At 39.6% G+C, this 27539-nt stretch overlaps 1 protein-coding gene across 5 annotated transcripts in view; it reads left to right on the top strand.

Moving 5' to 3' along the window:
* The window catches only part of LOC149148178 (guanylyl cyclase 1), a 396584-nt gene that overhangs the window by 349202 nt on the left and 19843 nt on the right, over window positions 1-27539 (top strand). For all 5 annotated transcript variants that reach the window (XM_089445745.1, XM_089445748.1, XM_089445747.1 and 2 more), the window contains one exon: window positions 20969-21044. In XM_089445745.1, coding sequence (XP_089301871.1) covers window positions 20969-21044 — 76 coding nt within the window. The remainder of the gene's footprint in view (window positions 1-20968; window positions 21045-27539) is intronic.

Raw genomic sequence — 27539 nt, forward strand, 5'->3', positions numbered from 1 at the left:
CTATGAAACTCCAGTATCTCTTAGCCTTGAGCCTTTGCCTCTCTAAATGGTCAAAGACCATATGTTAGGATCAATGACATAGTGTTTGGTGAAGGTATTCCCAATCATTGTGGTTTTGTATTTATTGGGATCTGATGTGCCCCTTGACTTGAGAAAGGTTGTATTGTTCAAAGTTATCATAGTAGGACGAGACTATAAAGAAGGAAAAGCCATGCAAAGAACATAGTTAAAGAGATCAATAATATGAAAAAGAAGGGTTGGAATCTATTAGAATATTTCTATTTCTATTTAATGCTCATTCTTTTAGCTGTTGCTATTTTTATTCTTTTAGCAGTTTCTTAGATGAAACTGATTGTTTCCTTAGTCTACATAGAAACCTGATGTTTCTATTATTGTAAATATCCCTGTATTATCATTGAGCTGTTAGCTCATTCCTAATTTAATTCATTCGATATTCTTTTATGGTATCAGAGCACAGGAATTTTTTTCGAAATAATTTTTCATAGTTTGAAAAATTCAGTAGTTCATTTCGAAACTGCTCTTAGGGTCTGTAGATTTCTTGATCAGCTATCCTCTTCGTATCCTAATCTCTTGAGTTCCTTCATTTCTTTCTAAGGTCGAGCCCTCTGTAAGCCAGGTAGCCTTCACTAAGTCTTAGCCTCGGCTTTGCTCACTGTGATAAAAGCTTACAGTCGTCAATCTCGATACAGAAAGGGATTATTCTCCTGCATTATCATTTTATGAGGAATTAACTTTGTGGCGGTGCTCAGAATCGTGAAATTGCCTTGAAATTAAAATCCGGCATTTCGAATCCAGGGGCAGCAGTCGATTTGTCGATTGAACAGTTTATTTGTTTTGAAGTCTTGTTTATTTCGTGGCCACCTGATCAACGAATTTGGAAGCCGTGCAGGACCGCCGACGCCTTCGAAGAACCAAGATTCGAAACCCCGGGGGCCCAAGTTCTAAAAACGACAAAGAGCAAAATTACTATCAATCGATAGAGGGGAATGAAAGCCAATCATCGGAGCAGTCTTTAGAACACGTGATCTGAGAGATCGGACCAGAACAGCTTCGAATCGAGGACTAGCCAGCTTCGAATCGAGGCACGCCCAAAACATATCAAGTTCAGTAAGGCACTTTCCAGCGGCACGTATTCTCGTCAACACGTTCTCCGACCTCGAAGCTCCATTCCAGGCATTACAGTTAGACCTCGCATTTCTGTTCTTCCTGTTCGAATCCCGTCCGGCCCCGCTTGCACCACGTGACGACATTCTTCAGATTATAGTGACGGCATTTTCACGTGACGGTGATCGATACACAGTAAAACGTGTTCAGGGTCATTCTGAGCTCCGTTTGGGCTGTGTTTTCTTAACGAATACACATTGAAGAACGACTACAGACCTGCATACGACACCTCAATATCTTCGACCTGTGCTTAAAAGTGCAGAGATTCTGTTGGTATTCTTTTCAGAACGGCTTCAAACAATTCGGTTGTCTGAAAACTTAATCTTGTGGATTCTTATGACTCAACTTTGTGGAGGACTCGATTTAGAGCAATCCGTGCAGACTTATAACCATTGCAAGCAGTTGGAGATTTATATTACGGTCCTGTAGAATCTCATTGAAGACTGACCTGACTCAAGATTTGGTACAGATCTGAGTTATTTTCTTGTGCAAATCTATTTCTTTCAAAACAGTATTTGTTAAGGTTTGGTACAGTCATCTTGAAAGAGGAATTTTTAGCAGGCAGCTACATTTTTTTTGTGTGTCAGACTTCTGTATTGTCTTTGGGAAAATGGCCACGCTCACCAATCTGATGTTAGAAGGAAATCAACGCTTTAATGGCAGCAACTATAACATTTGGAAACAAAGAATGCTGACCATTTTTGAATACAGGCGTCTTGATCAGCTCATTTTGGGCAAAGAGCCTCGTCCCGGTACAGCTGGTACCGATCAAGATAAATTTGATGATCGAAATCGAGAGGCTGTTATGCTTCTCAAGCTCTCTGTCGCTGATGATCAGTTACCACAGATTCCTTCTGGCAAGACCGCTGCCGAAATCTGGCAACAGTTGAAAGAACTGCACGAGACATCTGACAAAAGCAAAGCATTTTTTCTCAAAAATCAGTTGTTCTCCATCATGATGGATGAACATATGTCTTTACAGGAACATCTCAACAAAATCAAAGACATTCGAGATCAGCTCGAAGCCATTGGTCGGACCATGGAGGAAGAAGATATGGTAGTCATTACTCTGAAAAGTCTACCGAAATCTTATGAACACTTCATAGAAACTCTCAACATTACGACCACAAATGTTGATCTGAAGTTTCCAGATTTATGTACCAAACTTCTGCAGCAGGATCGGTGGAAACAGCAGTTTGGTAGTGGTGCTTCATCAGTGCCCTCGAAAAATGCATTTGCTGCAAAATACGAGTCCTCTCAGTCCTTTCAGCAGAAAGGCTATTCTCAGCGTTTTGATCCTGCTAGGAAGAAAAGTGTGCAGTGTAATTACTGTCACAGGTTCGGTCACATGAAGAAAGATTGCCACATCAGACAACAAATGTTGCAGAACATTCCGAGCAGATAGATTCTGCCTTTTACGCCTTTATGGCTAAAAGGTCTTCAGAACATGTTCCTTCCTCTGCATGGTACATTGATTCTGGTGCATCACGCCACTTCTCTCACAGGCGTGACTGGTTTATTGACTTCTCACCTTTCAGTGATTCCGTGGTATTTGGTGGAAGTGAAAAGTACACTGTAGCTGGCAGGGGTACAGTTCAAATTCAGTCTGGTGGACGCACACTTATATTTTTGAATGTATACTATGTTCCTGGTATGGAGATTAATCTGCTATCTGTCAGCCAGATTATGAGGAATTCTCCTCAGCTTGATGTTGTGTTCAGTGCACACAAGTGCTCCATCATTGACAGGGAGACCAGTCTAACAGTTGCTGTTGGTCTAGAGGACCATGGTCTATACAGGCTACTTGACACCGGTGACTCTCCAGAAGTGGCTCTAGCAGCACGTGTCTCTCCCATCAGCACTCTATGGCATCAGCGATATGGGCATCTAAATATGCAGTATCTCTCTCAGCTCTCTCGGGAGGGACTTGTGTCAGGATTACCTGATATTCAGACTCAGCAGTTGGGGGTATGCAGCGCCTGTCAAGCGGGAAAGCAACATCGGTCTTCATTCAAAAATGGAGAATCTTGGCGCGCATCTAAGGTACTTCAGTTACTTCATGCTGATATTTGTGGTCCTATGAATACAGCTTCTATCACTGCTTGCAAATATTTTTTACTTATTGTAGATGACTTCAGTAGAAATATGTGGGTGTATTTTTTAAAAAATAAATCTGATGCTCTCAGTACCTTTCAGAAGTTTAAAACCTTAGTTGAAAAAGAATCTGGTTGTAATATCATGACCCTTAGGACCGACAATGGGGGGGAATTTTGTTCCTCAGCTTTTGCCAACTTCTGTGATATTCATGGCATCAAACGTCAATTAACCACCCCTTACACTCCCCAGCAGAACAGTGTTGTCGAACGTCACAACCGCACGATTGTTGAAATGGCTCGTTCCATGTTACAACACAGGAGTGTCCCAAACAAATTCTGGGCTGAAGCAGTATTTACTGTTGTTTACCTTCTTAACCGATCACCTACTCAGGCGGTTAAAGGGAAAACTCCTGAAGAAGTTTGGTCTGGTCGTAAGCCTAAGATCAGTCACCTCAAAGTATTTGGCTCAGTTGCATATGTTTGGATTCCACCTGCTAAGCGCTCTAAGTTGGATTCCAAAAGCCAGAAACTCATGATGACAGGTTACAGTGATCATCACAAGGCCTATAGGCTGATAGATATAGCCACTGGTCGTCTTAGCTTCAGTCGAGATGTAGTATTTGATGAAGACAGAGGATTCTTTCAGTTTTCTTCTTCTGAGCAGCATTCTGAGGATCAGCCTCACAGTGTTTTTCTTCCGGTCGGTCCACCTGATGGGAGGGATGATGTCGCATCCGTATTTGATAATACTCTATCTGAGCTTCCTCCAGCAACTAACCCTCCCCTTGCTGCCCCTATTGCTCTTGAGTCTTCTCCACCTCCTCCTGATATTGGTTCCTCTACTCCTGATATTGGTTCTTCTACTCTTCGGCCTAAATGGTGGGCTAAAACCATTGGTGATCTCTGGGATGATGAGCTCCTTGAAGGTAGAACTTCTAGACATAAGAACAGACAACAGTCTACAGTCAATTTTGCTCTTATGGCTAACCTACACAGTATTTTTGAGCCTCAAACCTATTCAGAGGCTAAGGGTACATCTGAGTGGGAACAGGCTATGGAAGCCGAATACCAGAGTCTTCAGAAGAATCACACCTGGACACTTTCTGATCTTCCTGCTGAAAAAAGCCCATAGGCTGCAAATGGGTGTATAAAGTGAAATACAAAGCTGATGGAACCATAGACAAGTATAAAGCTCGTCTTGTGGCTCGAGGGTTCTCGCAGAAGGAAGGCATCGACTATGAGGAGACTTTTGCTCCTACAGCCAAAATGAGTACCATAAGGCTTGTCTTTGCCCTAGCAGCTCAGTTCAATTGGAAAGTTCATCAGATGGATGTAAAGAGTGCTTTCCTAAATGGTGATCTCCAAGAAGAAGTCTACATGACGCAGCCTCCAGGATTCAAGGTTGCTGGTCAAGAACAGAAAGTGTGTCGGTTAGCCAAAGCAATCTATGGATTGAAACAAGCTCCTCGGGCTTGGTACATGAAAATTGATCAGTACCTGACAGATCAGGGTTTTCAGCGGAGCCCATCTGATGCAAATCTGTATATCAAGCATACTGGTGATGATATCTTGTTTGTGGTTGTCTATGTGGATGACCTTATCATTACTGGCAGCTCTGCACATTTGATCCATGGGATCAAACAAGATCTATGCAGCACTTTTGAGATGACAGACTTGGGACTTTTTCATTATTGTCTGGAGGTTGAAGTTTGGCAGACTGAAAATCAGATCTTTCTCTCTCAGTCCAAGTATGCCAAAAATCTTGTGGAAAGGTTCAGAATGCAAGATTGCAAACTGGCCACGACTCCTATGGAACCAGGGCTCAAACTTTCAGCACAGTCACCCTCTCCCCTTGTGGATGAAACTTTATTCAGGCAATTAGTGGGCAGTCTCATCTATCTTACTGCTACCAGACCCGACATCAGTTTTGCAGTAAGCTACATTTCCCGCTTCATGTCAGCTCCTAAAGCTGATCATTGGATAGCAGCAAAGCGGGTGCTACGATATGTGCGTGGTACTTCTGATTATGGTCTCTTATATACTCGCAGTTCCAATCCTATTCTCAGTGGCTACACTGACTTTGACTGGGCAGGGTCGGTTGATGACCGTAAATCTACAGCCGGGTATGTGTTTAGTCTAGGATCTGGTGCTGTTACTTGGACTAGTAAGAAGCAACAGGCAGTGGCTCTCTCCTCAACAGAAGCAAAGTATCGGGGAGCAGTTAAGGCATCCTGTGAGGCAGTTTGGCTTCGACGTATGCTTGCAGATATGCATGTTTTCCAGACTGGGCCTACTTCTTTATTTTGTGATAATCAGGGAGTGCTCAAACTTGCCAAGAATCCAGTCTTTCATGAACGAACAAAGCATGTGGAAACTCATTGCCACTACATTCGCCAGCTGGTTGAAGACGGCTCAGTTCAGTTGCAATATGTTCCCACAACAGAGCAGCCCGCCGACATTTTCACCAAGCCTCTTGGTCCTGATAAATTTGTAAAATTCCAAGGGTCTATTGGTGTTGTAAATAGATTGAGCATTAAGGGAGGGTATTAGAATATTTCTATTTCTATTTAATGCTCATTCTTTTAGCTGTAGCTATTTTTATTCTTTTAGCAGTTTCTTAGATGAAACTGATTGTTTCCTTAGTCTACATAGAAACCTGATGTTTCTATTATTGTAAATATCCCTGTATTATCATTGAGTTGTTAGCTCATTCAATCTAAGTTGCATGAAATGCCGAAATATGTGTGAGTTTCTAAAGTGGATATGCCATGAAAACATGACTCTAAATTTTGAAAATGGATAAATGTGGTGTTTAAAAGATACAAAAGATATAAATAATTTTTTCAAATAACACGCTATCTTGTGAAATATGTAGCTTGGATAAATGCTCTGCAACTCCTCCCTTTCCTTAGAAAATATTTTTACTGTCTTACAAAAGCTCTTTGTCACATATTGAGAGAGAAAGTTGCTATGATCTTCCTTCCTTCACCTTAGCTCTGATACCATGTTGAAATTTAGATAGATGATAGAATTTCTACATCATGGTAATTGCTTGTGACACTGATATACATATTTTTCTAAGCATTTACTTTGTTTAGTTATGTCATGAAACAATTACACATTAACAAAATAGAGATCATAATGCACAAGAGACAGAGACACTAGAGATTAGGCCAGAGGCTAGGGAAAAACCCACAAGGGGAAACTTGTCAATCCTTTCCTTATAGATTCTTTGTCAAGAAGATATATCTAAGTCAAACTAACCAATGATCCAAGTGCCAAGTCATCCCTCCAAACTCTGCCATGTTCTGTCCACAAGATAACTAACCAATCTGCACATTGCCTGTCCTTTTGATGCCTTGTCTTACAATAATGATGGTCTTCCTGTAGCTTGTATTACATAGAGATAATAGCTCACATCACACAAAGTTTGGTGTGTTCCTGTAGCCTGCATTACACAAGGAATGGTTACATTCTGTAGTTTGCATCACAGAGGCTGATGTCTTCCTGTAGCTTGCATCACAAAGATGATGTCTTCTTGTAGCTCGCATCACAGAGGTGATGTGTCTCCTGTAACTCACATTCACAGAGATGGAAGGTGTCAAACAAAGCTCGTTGTATGTGCCTCAGATTCCATACCACAAACCCAAATTTATTTTTCACAGAGAGACCAAATTGCATGCCAAATGATGGAGGAAAGGTGCCAATATATAGTTGTTTCTTCATGTGAAGAGACATGTCCTTTGGGTAGGCCGACTTGTCTTTCTAGAGGGTCGACTTGGCAAACAGGAGAGACAAATGACACTTACAGAAATTCAAATTTTCGTTCTTTTGCAAGGGTCATGAAGAACATGCCCTTTGACTTTTTCTTTTGACCAAAATAAAGCATAAACAACATGCTACAAAATAAAAATAATTTTCTTCTTTTGTTTTTACATAAAATACATATTGATACAATGACATTTATGAAGACTAGACCTAGTTACAATTCCAACACTCCCTCTTAACTAGAGAGGTATTCATAATGACTTATCGGGATTTTCTCAAGTTGAAAACTGATATAAGAAAGGATTCAGATTGGTAAGAATCAATGATGATAACATCATCATAACCAACATTGTCAAATTACCAAGGCCTTGACATGTATGCTCTATCTCTCCATTAGATCAAAGCACAATGCTAGGAGGAATTCAATTGGACACCACCGCCTCTCAAGGCACATACCCCACCTAGGTTCACCAAGGTATGTCCTCACAAGACCATTTCCTAATCCCAAGGAAAAGTTCATCCACTGGACCATTCTTTACCAAGTCCATGTACTTGACTCTTATGGCTATTAGTCCTGATCATAATACATGAATCAAGTATGTTCGTCTAAGATTCTTATCCAATCAACCATTCTCCCTATCCGTGTTCATGCACTAGACTTATGATGACTAGTCTTAACCATAGTACATCACACATGGAGAACATGGTGTCCATCCTCACTTCCTCTCAATCTTGGGAGGAGATAACTACAAGCCCAAGCTTGTGTTGGAAGTACCCATACTTCGCTTACATCAACTACCTATTAATTCGTGGAGATCTTGTTTGCAGCTTCTCAACTCCTATCCACACCATATTCTCGAATTATAAAGTCTTTCAATATAACAACCAAAAGTCGTATATGCAATGAGAATCTTTAAAATACTTCAAAAACGTAAATGTCCATTGTAAGACATGTAACTATATATTGAATTGATGTAAGATGATTACAAATGAGAATTAGGGTTTGCTTTTATACCCTAGGCAGGTGCCCTTTCATGAATGGTCATGTCTCTAAGACATGCCTCGTCATTACTAACTAACTAACCATTAGTTAATTAATTATTATTATATTTATATTTATATTTATTATTTTTATATGAATTATATTCATAACATTGCCTCTCTTTAAGAAGCTTTGTCTTCAAAGCTTACTGAGAATATCTTCTCGCCTCTGAAGTTTCATTTTCATTGATACAAGATGATATGATGCTCTGAGTGATAGACAAAATTGTTGTACTGAGAATGGATTAGACCAACCCAGACTAATCTTTTGTGGAATCTTCTGATTTCTGGAAATTTGTGATGAGTAGTTATCGTAGGACTAGATTCTGCAAACTTTAGTATTCTTGGAAACATAAATTTGACGTTTATGTTTTGAGTGATACAGGTATGTAGATTGATTGGAAAGTCTGTTCTTGTGATTCAGATGTCGATAAATAGTTCTTCTAGTTGGACTTTCCCTTATCATGTTAGTGGTTTTTTCCTGATTTTGTTCAGGCGTTGTTGTTGTTGAGTTGGCTATTGAATCGTCACTTGGAATTTCCATTCTTAAATGGAGACATTTGCATAAGTTTTAACTTCTATTGGTTTCTCATCTTTTTGAATTATGATATTGACAAGATTGGTATTTGTTCCTTTATCTTCAACTTGGACTAAAGGCTTCGATACTTCTTCTTGTGTAAGTCGTTCTAACTTGTCATTTAGTGACTTCTTGTCACTTTTAAGCTTCTTTATTTGCATAAGTAGGGCTTGGTTATGATACCCTAGACATAAAATTTCTTCGCTTTATGGATTGTTGGCTTTATGTTTAGTATTCTCCTCATTTTGTAAACTTTCGATTTGTTCTAATAATGTTTGATTAAGGTTCTTTAAACGTAAATTTTCCTCTTCTTGTTCTAATAAGCGCTTCTTGAGTTCCTTCTTTGTGGCCTTAGCTTTCTTGACTTGTTCAAGTAGTTTTTCACTGTGATATCGGAGGCGTGAAATTTCTTTGTCTTTACTGGGGAGTACTCTTTCCAACTCTTTCTGCTTTCTTCGTATAATTTTTTATTATCTTGAAACAGTAATTTGAAAATATCCTTGTAGTCTTTTGATAAAGGGTTTCTGACTTCATTGTCACGTCCTAGAAGGTGATCATCATCTTCTTATAAGGAAACACAAAATCTTTTCTCTAAGTTTCACATGAACACACCCAATTCTTTTAACCAAGGTTGACCAAAAATGATATTAGTTTTTGGGTTAAACATAGTTACGACACAAAATTGAGAGATGTATTCATAATGGTCAATTATTACTTGTAAATCATTAATTTCATATTGTTTGTCACCAAAAATATATATTTTTTTCTCATATGCTTGACTCTGTAATTAATAGTTGATTCGCCAAATTAACATTGACGTAATTTTCCTCGAGACTTGTGTTGATAACAATATTAATCTCCTTCCCTTGGATATTCCCATTTAATATAAGTGATCTACAATCTGTAATTGAAAGACCGCTATAGGAAAACCTTCCATTCTTTGTTTCTGAATTAGACTCCTTTTTTCTTCTGTCCATAATTTATAAAACATTTCTAACATAAGACTTGTTTTTAGGTATATATTTTCAAGTTCCTTTGGACTTGTACTTCAAGCCTCCTTAAAAGTGCCTTTTTAATAATTTATTTCTATACTTCAAAAACCCCTTTTTTATTCCTACTAAAGTCACCTTCAAAACATAATAAATTTTTTTTTTTTAAATAATTATAATAAAATTTTATGAATATTATATAGCCTTATTATATAACTTTTAATTATATAAATTGTAGTCTTATATCACCAAATTATACCAACTAAGAGATGCATCTAAAGGTGGCGTTGGCCTGATGAATTTTGGGGAGTAAGATCAATTAGTCGGAAGGCGATATACAAGGGAGACAGTGGTGTCAGTTTTGTCGTGGACTAGGCCGAGTATTTATCAGAGAACATCAACAGGAATGGTTTCAGTGGATGCGACAGAATGCCCAACAGGGATGACAACTTGGCCAGTGGTAGTGTCTGTTGCAGGGACGACTTATGGAATATAAAGCAGCTTGAGGGGCAAAAACGTGTGCGGCTCGTGGAGAAGGTCTACAGTGGTTACAATGACTTTTAGTTGCTGGTCGACGACTTTCGAAGAGAAAAACGAAGTTTGGAAAGAATTGCAGCAAGAATTGCCGCGGTAATAGAAGGATTTGTCGATGGGCTGCTTAGCGGCAAAACTTTCACAATGCTTCAAAACTGATGGGCTGCTTAGTGACAAAACTTTCACAGGAGTTGGTTTGATTGCATGAGGTTTGTTGCGAAGATGATGTCATGAGTTTTCTACAGGTTCTAATAACCCACAAGTCGATTTCACTGCATGGGATTTGTGTCGAGGATGATGACGAGTTTTTGAGAGGTATTGCGTGATGCTTTGTCATTGATCTTGATCTTGTAGAAGTTGCAAGAGTTGGTGTTTTTTTAAAGTGAATTATATTTTTATATGTTTTTATTTATTCTTAATTAGTTCATATATATATATATATTTGTATTTTTTATTCTTTGTTTTTTGCTTTTAGTGTGTATATATATATATATATATATAGAGAGAGAGAGAGAGAGAGAGAGAGAGAGATACACTATGAAATCGGATTCGCTAGAAATGGCCTGTGTGCCTGAATCTCGTGAATCGGACACGATTCGTTGGGGATTCAAATCCTAGAATGGGACATGTCGTGTCCTAACGGGACACGTATGAATCTCGTACATGTCCCAATTTTGGGATTCGAATCCCAAAAAAATGAAACCTGCGGGCATATAAAAAGGCGTTGTTCTTTCAGTGATTTACCATTTCTCTCTTTCAATTTTGCATACATTGAGCTGTGGGCAAGGAGCTAAGGGTGTGGAGCATTTGGCAAGGAAATTCAAGCACTAGGTAAGTGCATTTCATCTCTATTTTTTTGCATTTCTATTACAGCAGTTTGTATATGAATTTTTTTTACAAATTTGTGCATGTTTTGTTTATTTTTTTATAGTATTCATGGCTCAATCAAGGGCAACATTTAGGGGGCAAAGGAAGGGGAAGAATGTCTCCATTGGAGATGCCCCTCCTCGCCCAATATCATCAGAGTTTGCTGCAAGTAGTGTTGAAGGAAGAGGAGGACATAAAGACAGCATTGGGAAATATCCCTTGTGGAAATATGTCAGAAGAGAGGATGGGACAAGCACCAAGGGGAAGGGAGGAGGCAATGTGCAATGGAGATCCAACTTTTGCCACATTCCTTTCAAAAGCACATATTACCGTGTGAAAGCCCATTTGTTGGCTTTACCAGGTTGTGGAATTGGAGCTTGTAAAGCTGTTTCTTTACAAAAGAGGAAAGAAATGGAAAAGGAGTTCATTGTTGGTATGGAAAATGTGGCTACAAAATCAAGAAAAACCAAGAATGAAGACCCCCTTCCATTTTTGAGGAAAGGCACCACCAAATTTCAATTTGAGAGTTCTATTGGGGGACAAGCAGCAAAAAGAAGAGCAATTACACTTGGTCCAATGGACAAGATTTTTCAAAAAGAGAAACGGGAAGAGCTTGATCTCACCATTGCCTTTTTTTTTCTATTAAAACTTCATATCATTTAATGTTGCACGCTCACCGCTATTTATTGAGATGTGTCAAGCTCTAACTCACGGGTCTCCATCATGGTATGTGCCTCCTGGTTCAGAGAAGCTTAGAACCACATTGTTGACGAAGGCAAAAAAAGATGTGCAAAAAATACTTGAGCCTATTAAAGCATCATGGTCAACATCTAGGGTTAGCATTGTTTTTGATGGATGGACAGATCCAGCACGACACCCAATCATCAACTTCATGGTGTCTTCCTTGAATGGTCAAGTTTTCTTGAAAGCAGTGGATACACTTGGAGAATACAAGGATGCACAATTTATGGGTGAGTTATTTATTAAAGTTATTGAAGATGTAGGTGTTGATTCTTGTGTGCAAATCATTACAGATAATGCACCTGTTTGCAAGGCTGCTAGCATGATTGTGGAAGCTAAATATCCACAAGTGTTTTGGACACCTTGCATTGTCCATTCTTTGAACTTAGCACTAAAATCCATTGCTTCTGATGTGCTTTGGATTGGTAACATTATTGAGGATGCAAGACATATTTTTAACTTTGTGCAAAATCATACAAATGCCCTCGCTATCTACAAGGAGTACAACAATTTATCATTGTTGAAGATTGTTGATACACGATTTGCCTCTTCATTCATGATGTTGAAGAGGTTGAGGGAGGTCAAGACCACTCTTGGGGCCATGGTTATTTCTGAGTTTTGGTCTTTTTGGAGAAAGACAGATCAAGTAGCCTCTAAAAGAGTGAAGGACATAGTGCTAGATGATGCTTGGTGGGAGAGGGTAGATCTAATTATTCAGATCATGGACCCTATCATTTCTTTGCTTCGATTTGCAGATACAGACAAACCCATCCTAGGAGAGGTTTATGAGGGATGGGATTCCATGATTGAGTCTATGAGGAGCATTATTCTACAGAGTGAGTGCCCCGAGTATGAGACATCACTAGAGGCCTTCTGTGGTACTATACAAGATATTCTTGTCAGCAAATGGGACAAGAATTGCACACCTTTACATTGTTCGGCTCACTCATTGAACTCAAAATACTACAGCCATGAGTGGCTGAATGGTGGACCTTCCCGCAGATTCCCTCCTCACATGGATGGTGAAATCTCACAGGGGAGGAAAGATGCATTCAGGCAGGTTTTCCAGGATAGAGCATCCCTTGATGAGGTGGAGGATGCCTTTACAGAGTTTTCCACTGGCACTGGTCGATTTGTAGGATATGGTTTGATTAGAGAAAGGGGGGCTAAGAAGCCCTATTCTTGGTGGGCAAATCATGGGGCAACAAGCCCTCCTCTTCAGCAATTAGCCATGAGGCTCCTCTCTTAGGTGACTTCATCCTCTTGTTCGAGAGGAATTGGAGCACATATGGGAATTTGTATAGTGTGAAGAAGCGCAGGCTTGAGTAGTCCAGGGCAGAGACAATGGTGTATGTGCAGACCAACCTTTGTCTTATTTACAGGCAGAGGGAAGAGTGACCAAGGGGGAAGACAAAGATGTGGGATGCCTTTCCTGATGATATGGGTCTGGACAACAGTGTTGAGTTGGCATTGGCCAACATGGATCTCAATGATCCAGTGCTAGAGCCTGTTAGATTTGATGGTGGTGATATTTTCGAGGGGTCATCCTCCACATCAGCAGATGCAGAGGTGACTATGGATACAAGGGAGGAGGATGCAGATGAGAATAGTGGTGACCATTATGATGAGGACATTGATGCTGATTTTGATGATGACTATGAGGATTGTTGACTCATGAGTCATGGGCTACCTATTGCCTTGAGGCTTGTATACCTGTAGCTTGTAGTTGTTTTATATTTTCTATATCTATTTGCCATTGCCATTGCACTACCTATGTAACACATTTTGATTTGATGACTTAATGAGAAAACTACAGTTGTCAGTGTCTTTATCTTACTATCTTGTAAGTTGTCTTTCATTTATGAATCATGATTTATCATTTTATGTGACATGTATTTGAATTTTGTATGTACTATGCATGCTAATTGCTATAATGTTACTATTACTAACTTACTTTGTAAACAGTAAAACTAACATCTAGATGATCTATGTTTGAAATGAGAATTTGTGTAAGAAATATCTAATTTTTAATATATATATATATATATAACGAATCCTACGTGTCCGAATCCGGGGGGTCAACGTGTTCGAATCTGACTCTCGAATCCCCGTATCCTGCGAATCCCGAATCCCTGTGTCAGGTGACTTAGTATATATATATATATATATATATATTTTTATTTTTTTTCAATATTTTTTTAAATAGATTTTTTCTTTTGTATTTCTTACTTTCTTTTTTTTAATATTTTTTATTCCCTCTTCTCCTTTTTTTAATGCTTTTTTATTTATTTATTTTAAATGGTTGAGGGACTTTGATGAAATCAATGATGGAGAAACTCCAACTTGTGTAGCGAAACACTTCAGTTGTGACGACAACAAGGTTGATGAGGGATTGATGGCCAAAGGCCAAGATCAGACGTGGCTCTGATACCAATGTAATGAACAAAGTTTGTATACTTAGAGGAATGCTCTGAAACCAATGTAACGACCAAAAGTCGTATACGTAACGAAATCTTTAAAATACTTCAAAGACGTAAATGCCCATTGTAAGACATGTAACTGTATATTGTATAGTGAATTGAAGTAAGATGATTACAAATGAGAGTGATGGTCTACTTAAAAATGAAAGAATAAGAGCTCCAACACCTCTCTGCAGAAGAAGTGTTTACCACCTGTGATAGCACCCGCAATGTCAAACTCTGTAGAAGTGGAGTTACCCCTCCATGCATCTTCCACCACTCAAGAAAAGAAAAAGTCTCTTGATCTTTAATTGCATGCATGCTCCCAAATGGACCAGTGTTAAGCGTATAGTTGCTCACCTGTCTTCGTACCAATGCAGCTTCCTCCTCATCAGGGATTAATTTACTCAATGCAACCATATATTTTCTATGAACCTCTTGATCTTGGTGTGGTTTTCTCCTGCTTCCCCCCCCAAGTGCTGGTGTTGAAAGCCATGATGGATGATAGTATTTAGGTGTCAAAACATATGCTAATGCATGCAATGGAACATTTAGAATTTCCCATCAGTTTTCCACCTTTGCACGAATATAATTGTACAAGGTGGTATCTCTAGGCTCAACAATGTCTTTAATCTGCCCCAACATGCTATCCATTTGCTCATACACCTCCCCAATTACTGGTCGATTTGAATCTGCAAACTTGATCATGTAATAAATTGGTTTGGTGAATTGCAAAACATATTTAACCTATGCCCAAAAGTAATTGTCAAGAACAGTGTCCTTGACTACATTAGCACCATCTATGTCAGTGTTAATTTCATCCCATGATTCAGCACACACCAGATTAGTTAAAGCTTGTCTCACCTTCACTAGCCTCCTAAAGGTGAGGTAATAACTAGCAAATCTTGTCTTTGCAATTTTAAGCAACTGCAACTTGAAGTAAGTGCCATAGAAGTAGTTTACCCTTGTATGCCCTGTGATGAATTTAATGAGTTGCTTCCCTCTCCTGTAAAGCTCAGTAATCCACCCACATTCTTTGTGCTTCACAATATCATGCATCAAAAGGTTCAATGTGTGAACCAGGCACCCAGACCAAAAGATGTGTGGATAAGTACGCTCAATAATTTTTCCTGCTGCCTTACAATTTGCTGCATTATCTGTGATCACTTGAACCACATTATTCGGACCAACATCTTTGATTGATTTCAATAGGAGATCTGCAATGTTTTGTGCAGATGCAGTGATGGAGGAGGAGTCATGACATGTAATAAATACTGCACCACTAGAAGAAACACCAAGGACATTTATCAAATGTTGGTTTCTAATATTTGTCCACCCATCTAATACAATGGATACCCCAGAATCTACCCACTCATTTGTAAAACGTGTCAAAGCTCTTTGAACCTTAGCTTTTTCTCTTTCTAATAACACTGTTCTAGCTTTCTCATAGTTGGGGGCCTTGTATCCTTTTGGGGCTTCATTGATGGCCTTTACCATTTCATGCCAATAGGGAGAGCGAAGCACATTGAATGGTACACCGCAAGCACAAAAAAAACGGACTATCTTTCCATCCACATCATCCCTCCCAGCAACATTAAGGAAATCCCCTATTGTTCTTCTACCTCCGGAGCTTGCAGAAGTACCATGAGGAGATGAGTAGCTACCAAATTTAGAGGTTGCACTTGATTCAGAATGAGTTTTTTGTTTCTTGTTTTTTTGTTGTGCAGCCTCCTCTATTTGGATGTATTTTCTTCTTTCTTCAGTTGAAATGTTTGGGCAAATTTGTACCCCCACAGGACCCTTTTTTCATCACTGTCCAACACCCCACGAAGATGCCTCCTCACATAGGTATATGAACCACAATATGGTTTTCCTCCATGACAATCATGAGGGCACACAAATTTGTAAGTTCCACCACCCTTTCCCCCATCAAGTTTGGTCACATAGTTCCACAAGGGTGTTAATGCAACTTTCCCATCTTGTGTTTCAGTGTCCCCTTCAAGTTCATCCCCTTCCTCTTCAAACCCTTCCTCTTCATCATACATTGGGTCACTCATATTGGGACCACTGTCCTCTTGTGTTTCTTCCCTTCTATTCCTATTCCCCTTTGCCATCATTAAAACCAAGAGTGGAATGATAAATAGAAGCCAAAAGAACACCATCTTGGAATATGGATATAGGTGGTGGACAACCTGCAAGTAAAGGAGCAAGTAGAAACAATGGGAAAGAGTAGGAGAGGGAGGAGAAAAATACAAAAAAAATGTCAAAAAAATAAGGGAGTTTGGGGTTTGAACTTACCTCTTTAGCTCTTGTAGATGAAGTCCTCCAAGCTCTTGCTCCAAGCAACTCCTCCTTCACTCCTCCAAGCTCTCATCTCTTCTCCTCTCCTTTCTTCTCTTCTCTTCTCCTCTCCTCTCTTCTCTTCTCCAACTCTCATAAACTCAAAGTGAGAAAATGAGGAATGAATGGGGGCTTTGTTCCCTTCATTCCTCACCTTAACCTCACTCTAACCTCACCCTAACCCACCCCCTTTATGCTAAGTTAACATAAATTAAAAAAAAATAAAATAATAAAATGATTTTTTTCCTTGCGGCGGCCTCTTCCGGAAGCGTACGGGAAGCATACGTTTCCTCCTCCAAAGCGTCGTACGAAGCGCGCTTTGGAGGTCTGGAAGCGGCAAAAAATTAGAATTTCAGAAGCGCGCTTCCGCATGGGATGTGCTTCGGGGCTTGGAACCGGGGGGGGCGCTTCATGCAACATTGGTCATGTCTCTAAGACATGATTCTTCATTACTAACTAACTAACCATTAGTTAATTAATTATTGTTTATTATTATTATATTTATTATTTTTATATGAATCATATTCATAACATTCAACCTTCCATGAAAAACTAGGTTCTCTGACACTCTTTATAGAGCACCATGATGGAATCCAACATGTTGTCAAATAGTCCATTAAACATTTTACGGGGCCAGATTGTTTCACAACTAATTGTACCAACTGCCACATCTTCTTCCTCTATAGTGCAACAAAATCCTGCTTCATGCTCTTCCAAAAAAACATACCAGCTCCTAACCATCAATAGTATCTCTATTCATCATTAGCACTGCCACCCAAAACAATGTATCATCAAGTCCCAAGTTGTAGTGTAAGATCCTTCATGTCAACTTGTGCTTCTAGCTCCCTCTGAAGTCAATTTTTCTTCATGAGTCCTCCCTTTTCAAAGTGCGAGATCTTATTTAATCATGGAGCTTCTTCAAAATCTGGGGTGACTCTTCTAACTGAGGGAGTTGTCTTAACTTGATCCTCTCCCTCTTCCTGGGAGAACCTTCATGCTACTATCTCAATGCATAGTTCAAACTAGTGTTGCGAAAATCACGATTTTTTGAGTTTGGCGATATTATCGCCCGATTTTTACGTTATTTTTTTCACAAAAAATCGTGATAACTTGAAATAATCACGATTCTTACGAAAATTTGGGGATTTTTGTTGTTGTTGTTGTTGTTCTTTGCCGATTTTTTGATGAGGAGGAGGTGACACAACCTACCCAAGCTACCCCTGTTTAGTAGAGGACGTGGTCTACCTCCTGTAGCTCCTAGTTCTTCAGCTTCTAGAGCACAGTAAAGTCCATTTCCAACTCCACTGGCATCTACATCTAGAGGGAAAGCTATTGCATTTTCTTGCAAGAGGGGCAGAGGAAATCAGTGGTATTAGTTATTTGGTTCATTTCATTGTATATGACACATTATGACTCATGATATGAGATACATTATTATATTTTTTGTTGATATTTTGAGGCTAAGTTGGGACTCGAGTCAAGACTGACTATTCAGTGCATTGTTATGTGTGATGTAGCAATAGAAATGATATTACACATCTTATATATTAGTTCTTTTATCATATTTATGTCTCAATGTATTTATTTTATGTTGTAGATGCTTTAGATATTAAAAAAATTGAAAAAAAAAAGAATATTTTTGTATTTTACGATTTTTTCCCGATTTTTCCCTATTTTTTCTGATTTTTTCCCCTCGCTGATATCATCCCGATAACAATTACTGCAACGTTGGTTCAAACTTCTCGCTCTTTCTGCGTTCACATCTTCTATAAGTCAAGAAAGTCCTCGTGCTTTTGCTACATTCTTCCAATTCTTTCATTTGTTGTTAAGTCTTGGATAGTTGTTATTATTGACCTGCAAACTTTATTAAGAGACTATAAAAGAAAAAATATTATTAAGCAAATTACAAAGATAATAGAAATAGTAGTAATCAAGTAAAGGAAATGTAGAGCACTTGTCTTTTTGAGAAAAGTCAGCTCCCTCTTAATCTTGGATATTTTGTAATTTTAACCATCCTTGTCTTAGGATGATGCCATTTCTATTATTTCCAAGAGCTAGGGTTTCTTCTTGTCGATTAGTCACTCAGGATTTGATTGTCACCATAGACTTTGACTTGAGTACGGAATTATGCTCAGCACCTTGATTTATAAGATGTCCTTTTCTGAAATGAGTCTTGAACTGTATTTGGACTTGTTTTCAGATTAATGATGATGGTCCTTGTTCTTTATTTGGACTTGGTTATTTCTAGGATTCTGAATTGTTGAAAAAGCTAGGATACAGTGCCTTCAATTCGGATACCACAGAGTTGTAATTCAGTAGGTTGAAGATTTGATTACTATCCACAGGGGTTCGAATATTACTTTAGATCATAGGTCTTGGTGAGGAGTTTGATGCAACAGTTGAAAGTGCCAAGAATCTTGGATCACCAAGAAAATTTTGCATAGTTACAGAGTTGATAAACTTCGGAACTTCGTACTTCTGGTCATATTTCAAAGGTTAAGTCATGTATTTATTTTCCTCAGTTCGGATCCCTTCCATAGTCTTCAAATGTATGCTTTGCACAACAGAAGTTTCAAACTTCTTTTCTAGGTCTCAGTTTAGATTTCTCTAGGACTTGGCCTGGTAATTACTTTCAAGAAATTTGGACTATACAGATCTAATAAACCACAAAAGATAACTCTGGTACCTTTGACCTTGAAACAGTTTCAGAGGGCAATAGTCTTGAACTGAGGTACAGGTCTCGGACCTTCTGAAGAAGCAGACTATTTCGGACCTTAACACAGATATGTAGCTTGGATAAACAGTCTGCAACTCCTCCTTTTCCTTAGTAAACGTTTTTACTGTCTTACAAAAGCTCTTTGTCATAGATTGAAAGAGAAAACTGCTACGATCTTGCTTCACCTTAGCTCTGATACCATGTTGAAATTCAGATGGACGATAGAATTTCTTTATCATGGTAATTACTTGTGACTGACATACATATTTTTCTTAGCATTTACTTTGATTACTTATGTCAACAAGCAATTACACATTAACAAAATAGAGATTATAATGCACAAGAGACAAGAGACACCAGAGATTAGGCTAGAGGCCAGGGAAAAACCCACAAGGGGAAACCTGTTAATCCTTTCCTTATAGATTCTTTGTCAAGAAGAGAAATCCAAGTCAAACTAACCAATGCTCCAAGTGCCAAGTCAGCCATCCAAACTCTGCCATGTTCTGTCCACAAGATAATTAATTAATCCGCTCCTTGCCTGTCCTTCTGATGCTTTGTCTTACAATAATGATGGCCTTCGTGTAGCTTGTATTACACAGAGATAATAGTTCACATCACACACAGATTGGTGTCTTCCTGTAGCCTGCATCACACAGAATGATGTCTTTCTGTAGTTTGCATCACAGAGAATGATGTCTTCCTGTAGCTCGCATCACAGAGATGATGTGTTCCTGCAGCTCACATCACAGAGATGATGTGTCTCCTGTAACTGGCATTCGCAGACATGGAAAGTGTCACGGAAAGTTCGCTGTATGTGCTTCAGATTCCATACCACAGGCCCAAATTTCTTTTCCACAGAGAGACCCAATTGTATGCCCAATGATGGAGGAAAGGTGCCAATATATAGTTGTTTCTTCATGTGAAGAGACACGTCCTTTGGGCAGGCTGACTTGTCCTTCTGGAGGGACGATTTGGCAACTAGGAGAGAATTGACACTTTACAAAAATTCAAATTCTCTTTCTTTTGCATGGGTCATGAAGAACATGCCCTTTGAATTTTTCATTTGACCAGAATAAAGCATGAAGAACATGCTACAAAATAATAATAATTTTCTTCTTTTGTTACAATTCCAACATGGATACGGTAGGAGATTGGCCTAAGACTTCATAGAGAAAAATGATTTTCTAGGACATGATGTTTGTATCAATATTGAAGGGAGGGTTTGGTTTCTTGGGAGGGAGCCTGCACTGAAAAGAATTGAATACAATGATGTTATATTCAATCCAATAACATGGATACGATAGGAGATTGGCCTAAGACTTCATAGAGAAAAATGATTTTCTAGGACATGATGTTTGTATCAATATTGAAGAGAGGGTTTGGTTTCTTGGGAGGGAGCCTGCACTGAAAATGATTGAATACAATGATGTTATATTCAATCCATTTTAGTTGATGTTGTTCATCTTTGATCGTAGATATGGTTCCAGGAATGTTCATAGTAGCAATCAATAGCATACTATAATATAGTCAATGAAAGTGTTGTGTTCTCATTTTATAAATTTTTAGCTTTGTTGCATAACTCACACAAAAGATTTGTAGACACCTAGGGAAATGCTGATGTTATTATTAAAGTAACTACTTGATTTTTTCTGCAGAGAAAGTGAGAGAATCTCCCTATGGTGCTTAGATGAAGCTCGGAAATCCTTTGGCACAGATGAAGATATTCTTCTGGTAAAATTAATGTGCCAGTTATATTAGATGCAATTTATTATTCGTTTATTTGTTTTATTTCTAAGATTAGCATGGACATTGTATTGAAGTCCGATTATGTCAGACATTTATATTTTTCTTTATTCTATATATATATATAAATATACCTAACAAGTTTGGCAACCCCATTGATTGAAATGTTTAACAATTTTCTTCTAAGAATATTTTATAGCGGGTGATCAAATTTGATCATGTCTAATAAAGTATTTTAAAGTAGGTGAGTGATTGATTAAGCTATGTAGATATTTTGAGAAATGTGCAATTAATGCAACTTTTGAAATTTCACCTCAACTTTGAGGCTTAATTATTTCACCTCAATTATTCCTGTGAACTTTCATTGTTAGGGCTGAATTTGAAATCTTAAATTACAATAGCTAATATTTCACTTCAGTCAAACCTAATTCACCATACAGTCCAAGAATTAAATGCCAAAAAAGTGTACTTTAATGCCAGCAAGTTATAACTTATCGCTCTTCAGACACACCTGCCAAACAAATAATATATCAAAATGTCTTATAAAAGAAGATTATAACTGTAGTAAATCTGCCTTCTTATCTTCTGAATGTGTGTTAAATCACTTAACTAATTCAAATCTATGGTATGTCAAATCAAGATACATAACCAATGCTGGAATCTATTCAAGGATGAAGATAACTTACATAGAAAATCAAATCTGCAAGTACACTATATATAAGATGAAGTACAAGTATGTACCATAGATTTATCGCAAGGCTTTTGCAAGTCAAGCTGTCCAAACAATAAGAAAACTATATCCACCAACTCCTCCTAGCTATTAATCTCAACCAAAGTTTGTTGCTCCACCAAACATACACAACACACTAGCATACACATTGGGAAGTCCTCTTTTTTCTTTCACCAAGCTCATGTCACACAAGCTCTCCAAGCTAGAACTTGTCTTCCTTAGGGTTACAAACCCTGACCATCTTGCATCATGCAAGTACATGGCAAGACAACTCTAGCATTAGCCTCCAAGTCTAGATGTCCATCTTGGGGTTTGAGTCCTTAAATCTTAGGTATTCAACTATTGCATCAACTCAAGCACCAAGACCTCCGTTGAATATGAATAGTACAATAACCACGTTTTATTTCAGGCAAGGCATCACAGCAAGCTCAAAAGGCATCGAGCTAGGCTCTGCATGATCTTTTTTGAGTTCCATGCATCACACAAGAACAAGGCTGCAATATTATCTGAGGTGTTTACTTGCATGGCACAAACCCTGGTGTCCAATAAGAGCAAATCCTATCATCTCACAAGAGAAACACCCCAAGAGCATCCAAGACATCTCTCTTTTTCAGTTCTTCTCCTAGCGTTTATACCACAAGCCTATGTGAAAATTCTATCACTGCAGCAACTGATTTACTTTTCCTACTTATTTCATCACAAGTTATTCATGAAATTACTTCAACAAACATTAAACTAAATACTGCTGCAGATATCACATCGTAATATAGAAACAAAAACATGCACACATTGACACAGTTATTTGAACTAATGTCCTTGGAAAAACCCAATGTGGGAAAACCGGTGCAGCAAGGGAGGATTTTATTATTCAGCAATTTTCTTGTACAATAGGGTGCCAATCTGGCTTATCCACAGATAGACAAACTTCCAGCACTTTCCTAAACCCAGTGTAGGCCTTACTGACCTCTGCTACAACTTAAAACCCCCTGCGTCAGCCTACTGAGGCTTTGTGCAACCTCTCTTGGCTTCTGCATCACACCTGCAGCCTCTGCGTGGATGACGCAGGCCCTTCTGGCTCTGCGCAGTTTCTGTTGCCTCTGCGTGGCTTCCTCTGGATCTGCGTCTGCCTCTTTTGCGCTGATCTCTCGTCCCTCTGTTCCATACTTGTTGCCTCTTGACTACTCTCTAGACCACTGGTTCAATTTTTCAGCAAACCCCGCTCCAGAAATTGAACTGACTGGTCTCCCTCAGTGTATTCTCCAAGTGCCCCTCAAGCCTCCTCTTATACTTTTTATATTGACATCTCAACGGACGAGATTAAATCTCTAATCAACGACTAAGATTAGATTTGGCTTGATCCATGTCTTTTGGACCACTCTATCACAGATTCATATTAATACACATTAATATTTTATTTTTCCTAAGTTTAGACTTAGTGACTCCATTAAAAATATTAATTATTTTAATATCACCTGATCTGTTTAGAATTTGCCCAAACCCTATATGGGTATTGGATATCTCATGTGCCCCAACCTCTCCACCAAATTTCGTGGCTAGAGCACATCCGATGCTACCCCAAATCAACACTCCCTCTTAGCGAGGATTGTGCTCTAGCAATACTCATTGAGTATTACTTTGATCATCCGGCATTGGTTCCTGTGCTGACGCTAGGCCTCCTTGCCCAACATCCTCTGCACTGCTGCATCATGTACTGTTGCCCATGGTTCTGCCACTACTTCATCTGTACGACAGCTCCCTCTACATTCGTTCTGCTGTTGGTCCTTTCTCCCAGCACTGCATCCGCACTGCACCTTCCTCTGCATCTGTGCTGTTGTTGGTCCTTTCTCCCAACATTGCAACTCCCTCTGCTTCTGTGCTGCTATTGGTCCTTGCTCCCAACACTGCAACTCCCTCTTCATTTGTGTTGCTAACACACTACTTCTGAAAGGGGTTCTTTACCATCCCCATCTTTTCCCTGAAGTAGTCAAATTTTGACTTTCCAAGGGCCTTGGTGAGGATATTTGCCACTTGTTCCCCTGTAGGAGTGTAGCTCAACTGTACAGCTCCACGTTGGACACAATCTCTGACAAAGTGATACTGGATATCAATATGCTTTGACCTATCATGAAATACTAGATTCTCAAAGAGTTTGATGCAACTTTGATTATCACACATGATTCTGATTGCCTCCATATTTCTTCTGAGTAGGTTTACTAACAGTGTTCTAAGCCATATGACCTCACACGAAGCTGTGCTTGCTGCCATATATTCTGCCTTAGACGAGCTCAGAGCTACGAACTTCTGTTTCCTACTGCACCAGGAGGTTATTCCTGATCCAATGTTGAAACAGTACCCAAAGGTACTTTTCCGATCCACTGAACTTCCTGCCCAATTTGCATCAGTAAATCCACTCAACCTGATATCCTTCCCGTTTTTGTACAAGAGCCCATAATCAACTGTTCCCTGTAAATACCTGAGAACGTGCTTGGCTGCTGCGCAATGAGCCCTATTTGGTTCCACCATGAATTGACTAAGCGTGTTGACAGCGTAGCAAACATCTGGCTTGGTATTGACTAGATACATCAGGGACATTATGAGCTGTCGGTATAGGGTGGGATCGACATCCTTGTCTTCTGATGCATCAATATTCTTCCAGTTGGTGATCATTGGCGTAGCCATAAGTCTACAGTCTCCCATCCTGAACCTTTTCAGAATTTCTGTAGCATACCTTCCTTGCCCAAGGAAGATTTCTCCTTTCTGCTGCCAAACTGCCAACCTTAGAAAATAGTGCATTCATCCCAGATCCTTCATATCGAACTCTGTGGCTAGATTCTTCTTGCACTCTTCAATGAGTCTGGATGATCCTATCAAGAAGAGATCATCCACACATAATACTAAGATGAGTGGCTCGCTCTCTACGACTAGATAATAGAGATTCGGATCTGCGCCACTCTTGACAAACCCCATCTTCTGCAAGTAGCCATCTATTCGACCATACCATGCTCTTGGTACCTGCTTCAGCACATACAAGGCTTTCTTCACTCTGCATACATGCGACTTCTTCTCATGAGTTTCAAAGCCCTCTGGTTGTTCAATGTATATTTCTTCTTCTATTACCCCGTTTAAAAACGCCATCTTGACATCCATCTGATGGATCTCCCATCCCATCTGGTCTGCAACAGATATCACGGTCCTAATAGATGTATAACTGGCTACCGGGGTGAAGGTTTCCTCATAGTCAATCCCTTCCTTTTGAGCATACCCCTTAGCCACAAACCTGCCCTTGTATTTTTCAATACTGTCGTCCACAGCGTATTTGATCTTGTAGATCCATCTTGAACCTACCACAGATCTGTCTTGAGGCCTTGACACCACCTCTCAGACATTGTTTACCATTATGGAGTTATACTCCTCCACCATCGCATCTACTCAGACCTGATGCTGAGCTGCTTCCTTGAAGTTGGCAGGTTCTCCATCCTGAGCTACTAACGCCTGATACCTGTATGGCTGTTTTCACTCCCTTTTACTGTTCCTTGGCTCTTCGATGAAGTTCTCTGCATCACACAAAATTTGACGGAGTTCCCTGCTAGTTCTTCCTTTGCCAACAGGTGCTTTTGTTTGCTCCTCTTCCTCATCCCGAGAATCTTCCTAATTTGAGGAAGGATTCTTCACTTCTGTTGGTTGAAGAGGCATGACCAACGGGTCCTCTTTCGACTGCTCCTTGGAAGGCATTTTGCGAGATCTTTTGAAAGCTTTGTCCTCCATGAACTTTACATCGTGTCGTAGTACTACCTTCTCACTCCCTAGAAGATAGATCCTATATGCCTTAGCGTTCTCGCTATATCCTGCCAGATACCCCTTTTCTGTAGTCTGATCCAGCTTCGTCCTCTTTTCTTCGGGTATGCGACAATATGCCAAACTCCCAAATATCCTGAAATGACTAACTTCAGGTGTCTTCCCAGTGAAGACTTTCTTTGGAGTAATATTGCCCAATGCCCGATGAGGAGTCTTGTTCTGAACATAGACAGCTGTGCTGCATGCTTTTGCCCACAGGAATTTTGGCATATCTTGATCATACAACATGGCCCTAGCTGCTTCTACAATAGTCCTGTTTTTCCTTTATGCCACCCCATTCTGCTCCGGATTGTAGGGAGTTGTCCACTCTCTTCTGATGCCCTCCTTAACGCAAAAATCAGTGAAATGCTTATCGACATATTCTCCACCATTATCTGAGTGCAAGACTTTTATTTTCTTACCTGTCAGATTCTCCACGAGAGCCTTGAACTCCTTAAATCAATTGAAAACCTCATCCTTGGTTTTCAAAAAATAGATCCAAGTTTTCCTCGAGTGGTCATCAATGAAAATAAGGAAATATTTGGCACCGCTGACAACTTTGACGGACATGGCTCCGCAGATATCTGAGTGTACCCATCCTAGTATACTCTTGGCCCTATGGTTGCTCCTAGGAAATGTTGCGTTGGCATACTTTCCTAGAGCGCATCCCCTGCATAAATCATCTTGTTCCGTACTCAGATCCGGAACTCCTGTTAAAGTGCTCCTGAGAATTCTCAGAGTTCCATGGTGCAAGTGACCCATCCTTCTGTGCCATAGTTCATTTAAGTCTTTGTCCCCATGACTGCCTAGTAGTGCCATTGGAGATTCTAGTTGTAATCTGTACAACCGATTACTTTTGATCTCGATCTGCAGTTTCTTTTTCCAGCTTGGATGTTTGACATATACCTTTTCCTTGATGAAGTAGATGTCATATCCCTTGCCTTGTAGTTGTGACACGGAAAGTAAGTTCATCCCCAATCTTGGCACATGCAGCACATTTGTGGCACAGAACCGCTCTCCCGATTCTTTCTGAAAAACTATGGTACCCTTTCCTACTGGAGTACACTTTGCCTTGTTCCCCATGGTGATCTGAAAGTTCATCTTCTCTTCTCGATATTCTGAGAAACTCTCCCTGATTCCCGTCATATGCCACGAGACTCCACTGTCTATATACCATACTTCTGATGATGTAACACTAGTCATGCACGCCACTACTTCTTCCAACCTGGAAGCCAACGTAGAGAAATCAAAATCTCTCTCTCGTGCAATTTTCTGAAAAGCTGTGTGAGTCCCCTGAGGTGGATGCCTTTGCATCGTGGTCTCGAACCATAACTAGTTTTCCCTTTTTGTCTCTGATTACTTGCTCTGATACCATGTGAAAATTCTATCATTGCAGCAACTGATTTACTTTTCCTACTTATTTCATCATAAGTTATTCATGAAATTACTTCAACAAACATTAAACTAAAAATTGTTGCAGATATCACATCGTAATATAGAAACAAACATATGCACACATCGACACAGTTATTTTGGATTAATGTCGCTAGAAAAACCCAATGCGGGAAAACCGGTGCAGCAAGGGAGGATTTTATTATTTAGCAATTTTCGTGTACAATAGGGTGCCAATCTGGCTTACCCATAGATAGACAAACTTCCAACACTTTCCTAAACCCGGTGTAGGCCCTACTGACGTCTGCTACAGCTTGAAACTCTCTGAATCAGACTGAGGCTCTGCGCAACCTCTCTAGACTTCTGCATCACTCCTGCAGCCTCTACGTGGATGATGCAAACCCTTCTAGCTCTGCGCAGTTTCTACTGCCTTTGCATGGCTTCCTCTGGCTCTGCGTCTGCCTCTTTTGCGATGATCTCTCGTCCCTCGATTCCGTACTTGCTGCCTCCTGACTACTCTCCAGACC

The sequence above is a fragment of the Pinus tabuliformis genome, chromosome 9 (assembly GCF_031772625.1).
Source record: "Pinus tabuliformis cultivar Carrire ecotype Pingquan chromosome 9, CPIR1, whole genome shotgun sequence".
NCBI lineage: Eukaryota > Viridiplantae > Streptophyta > Pinopsida > Pinales > Pinaceae > Pinus > Pinus tabuliformis.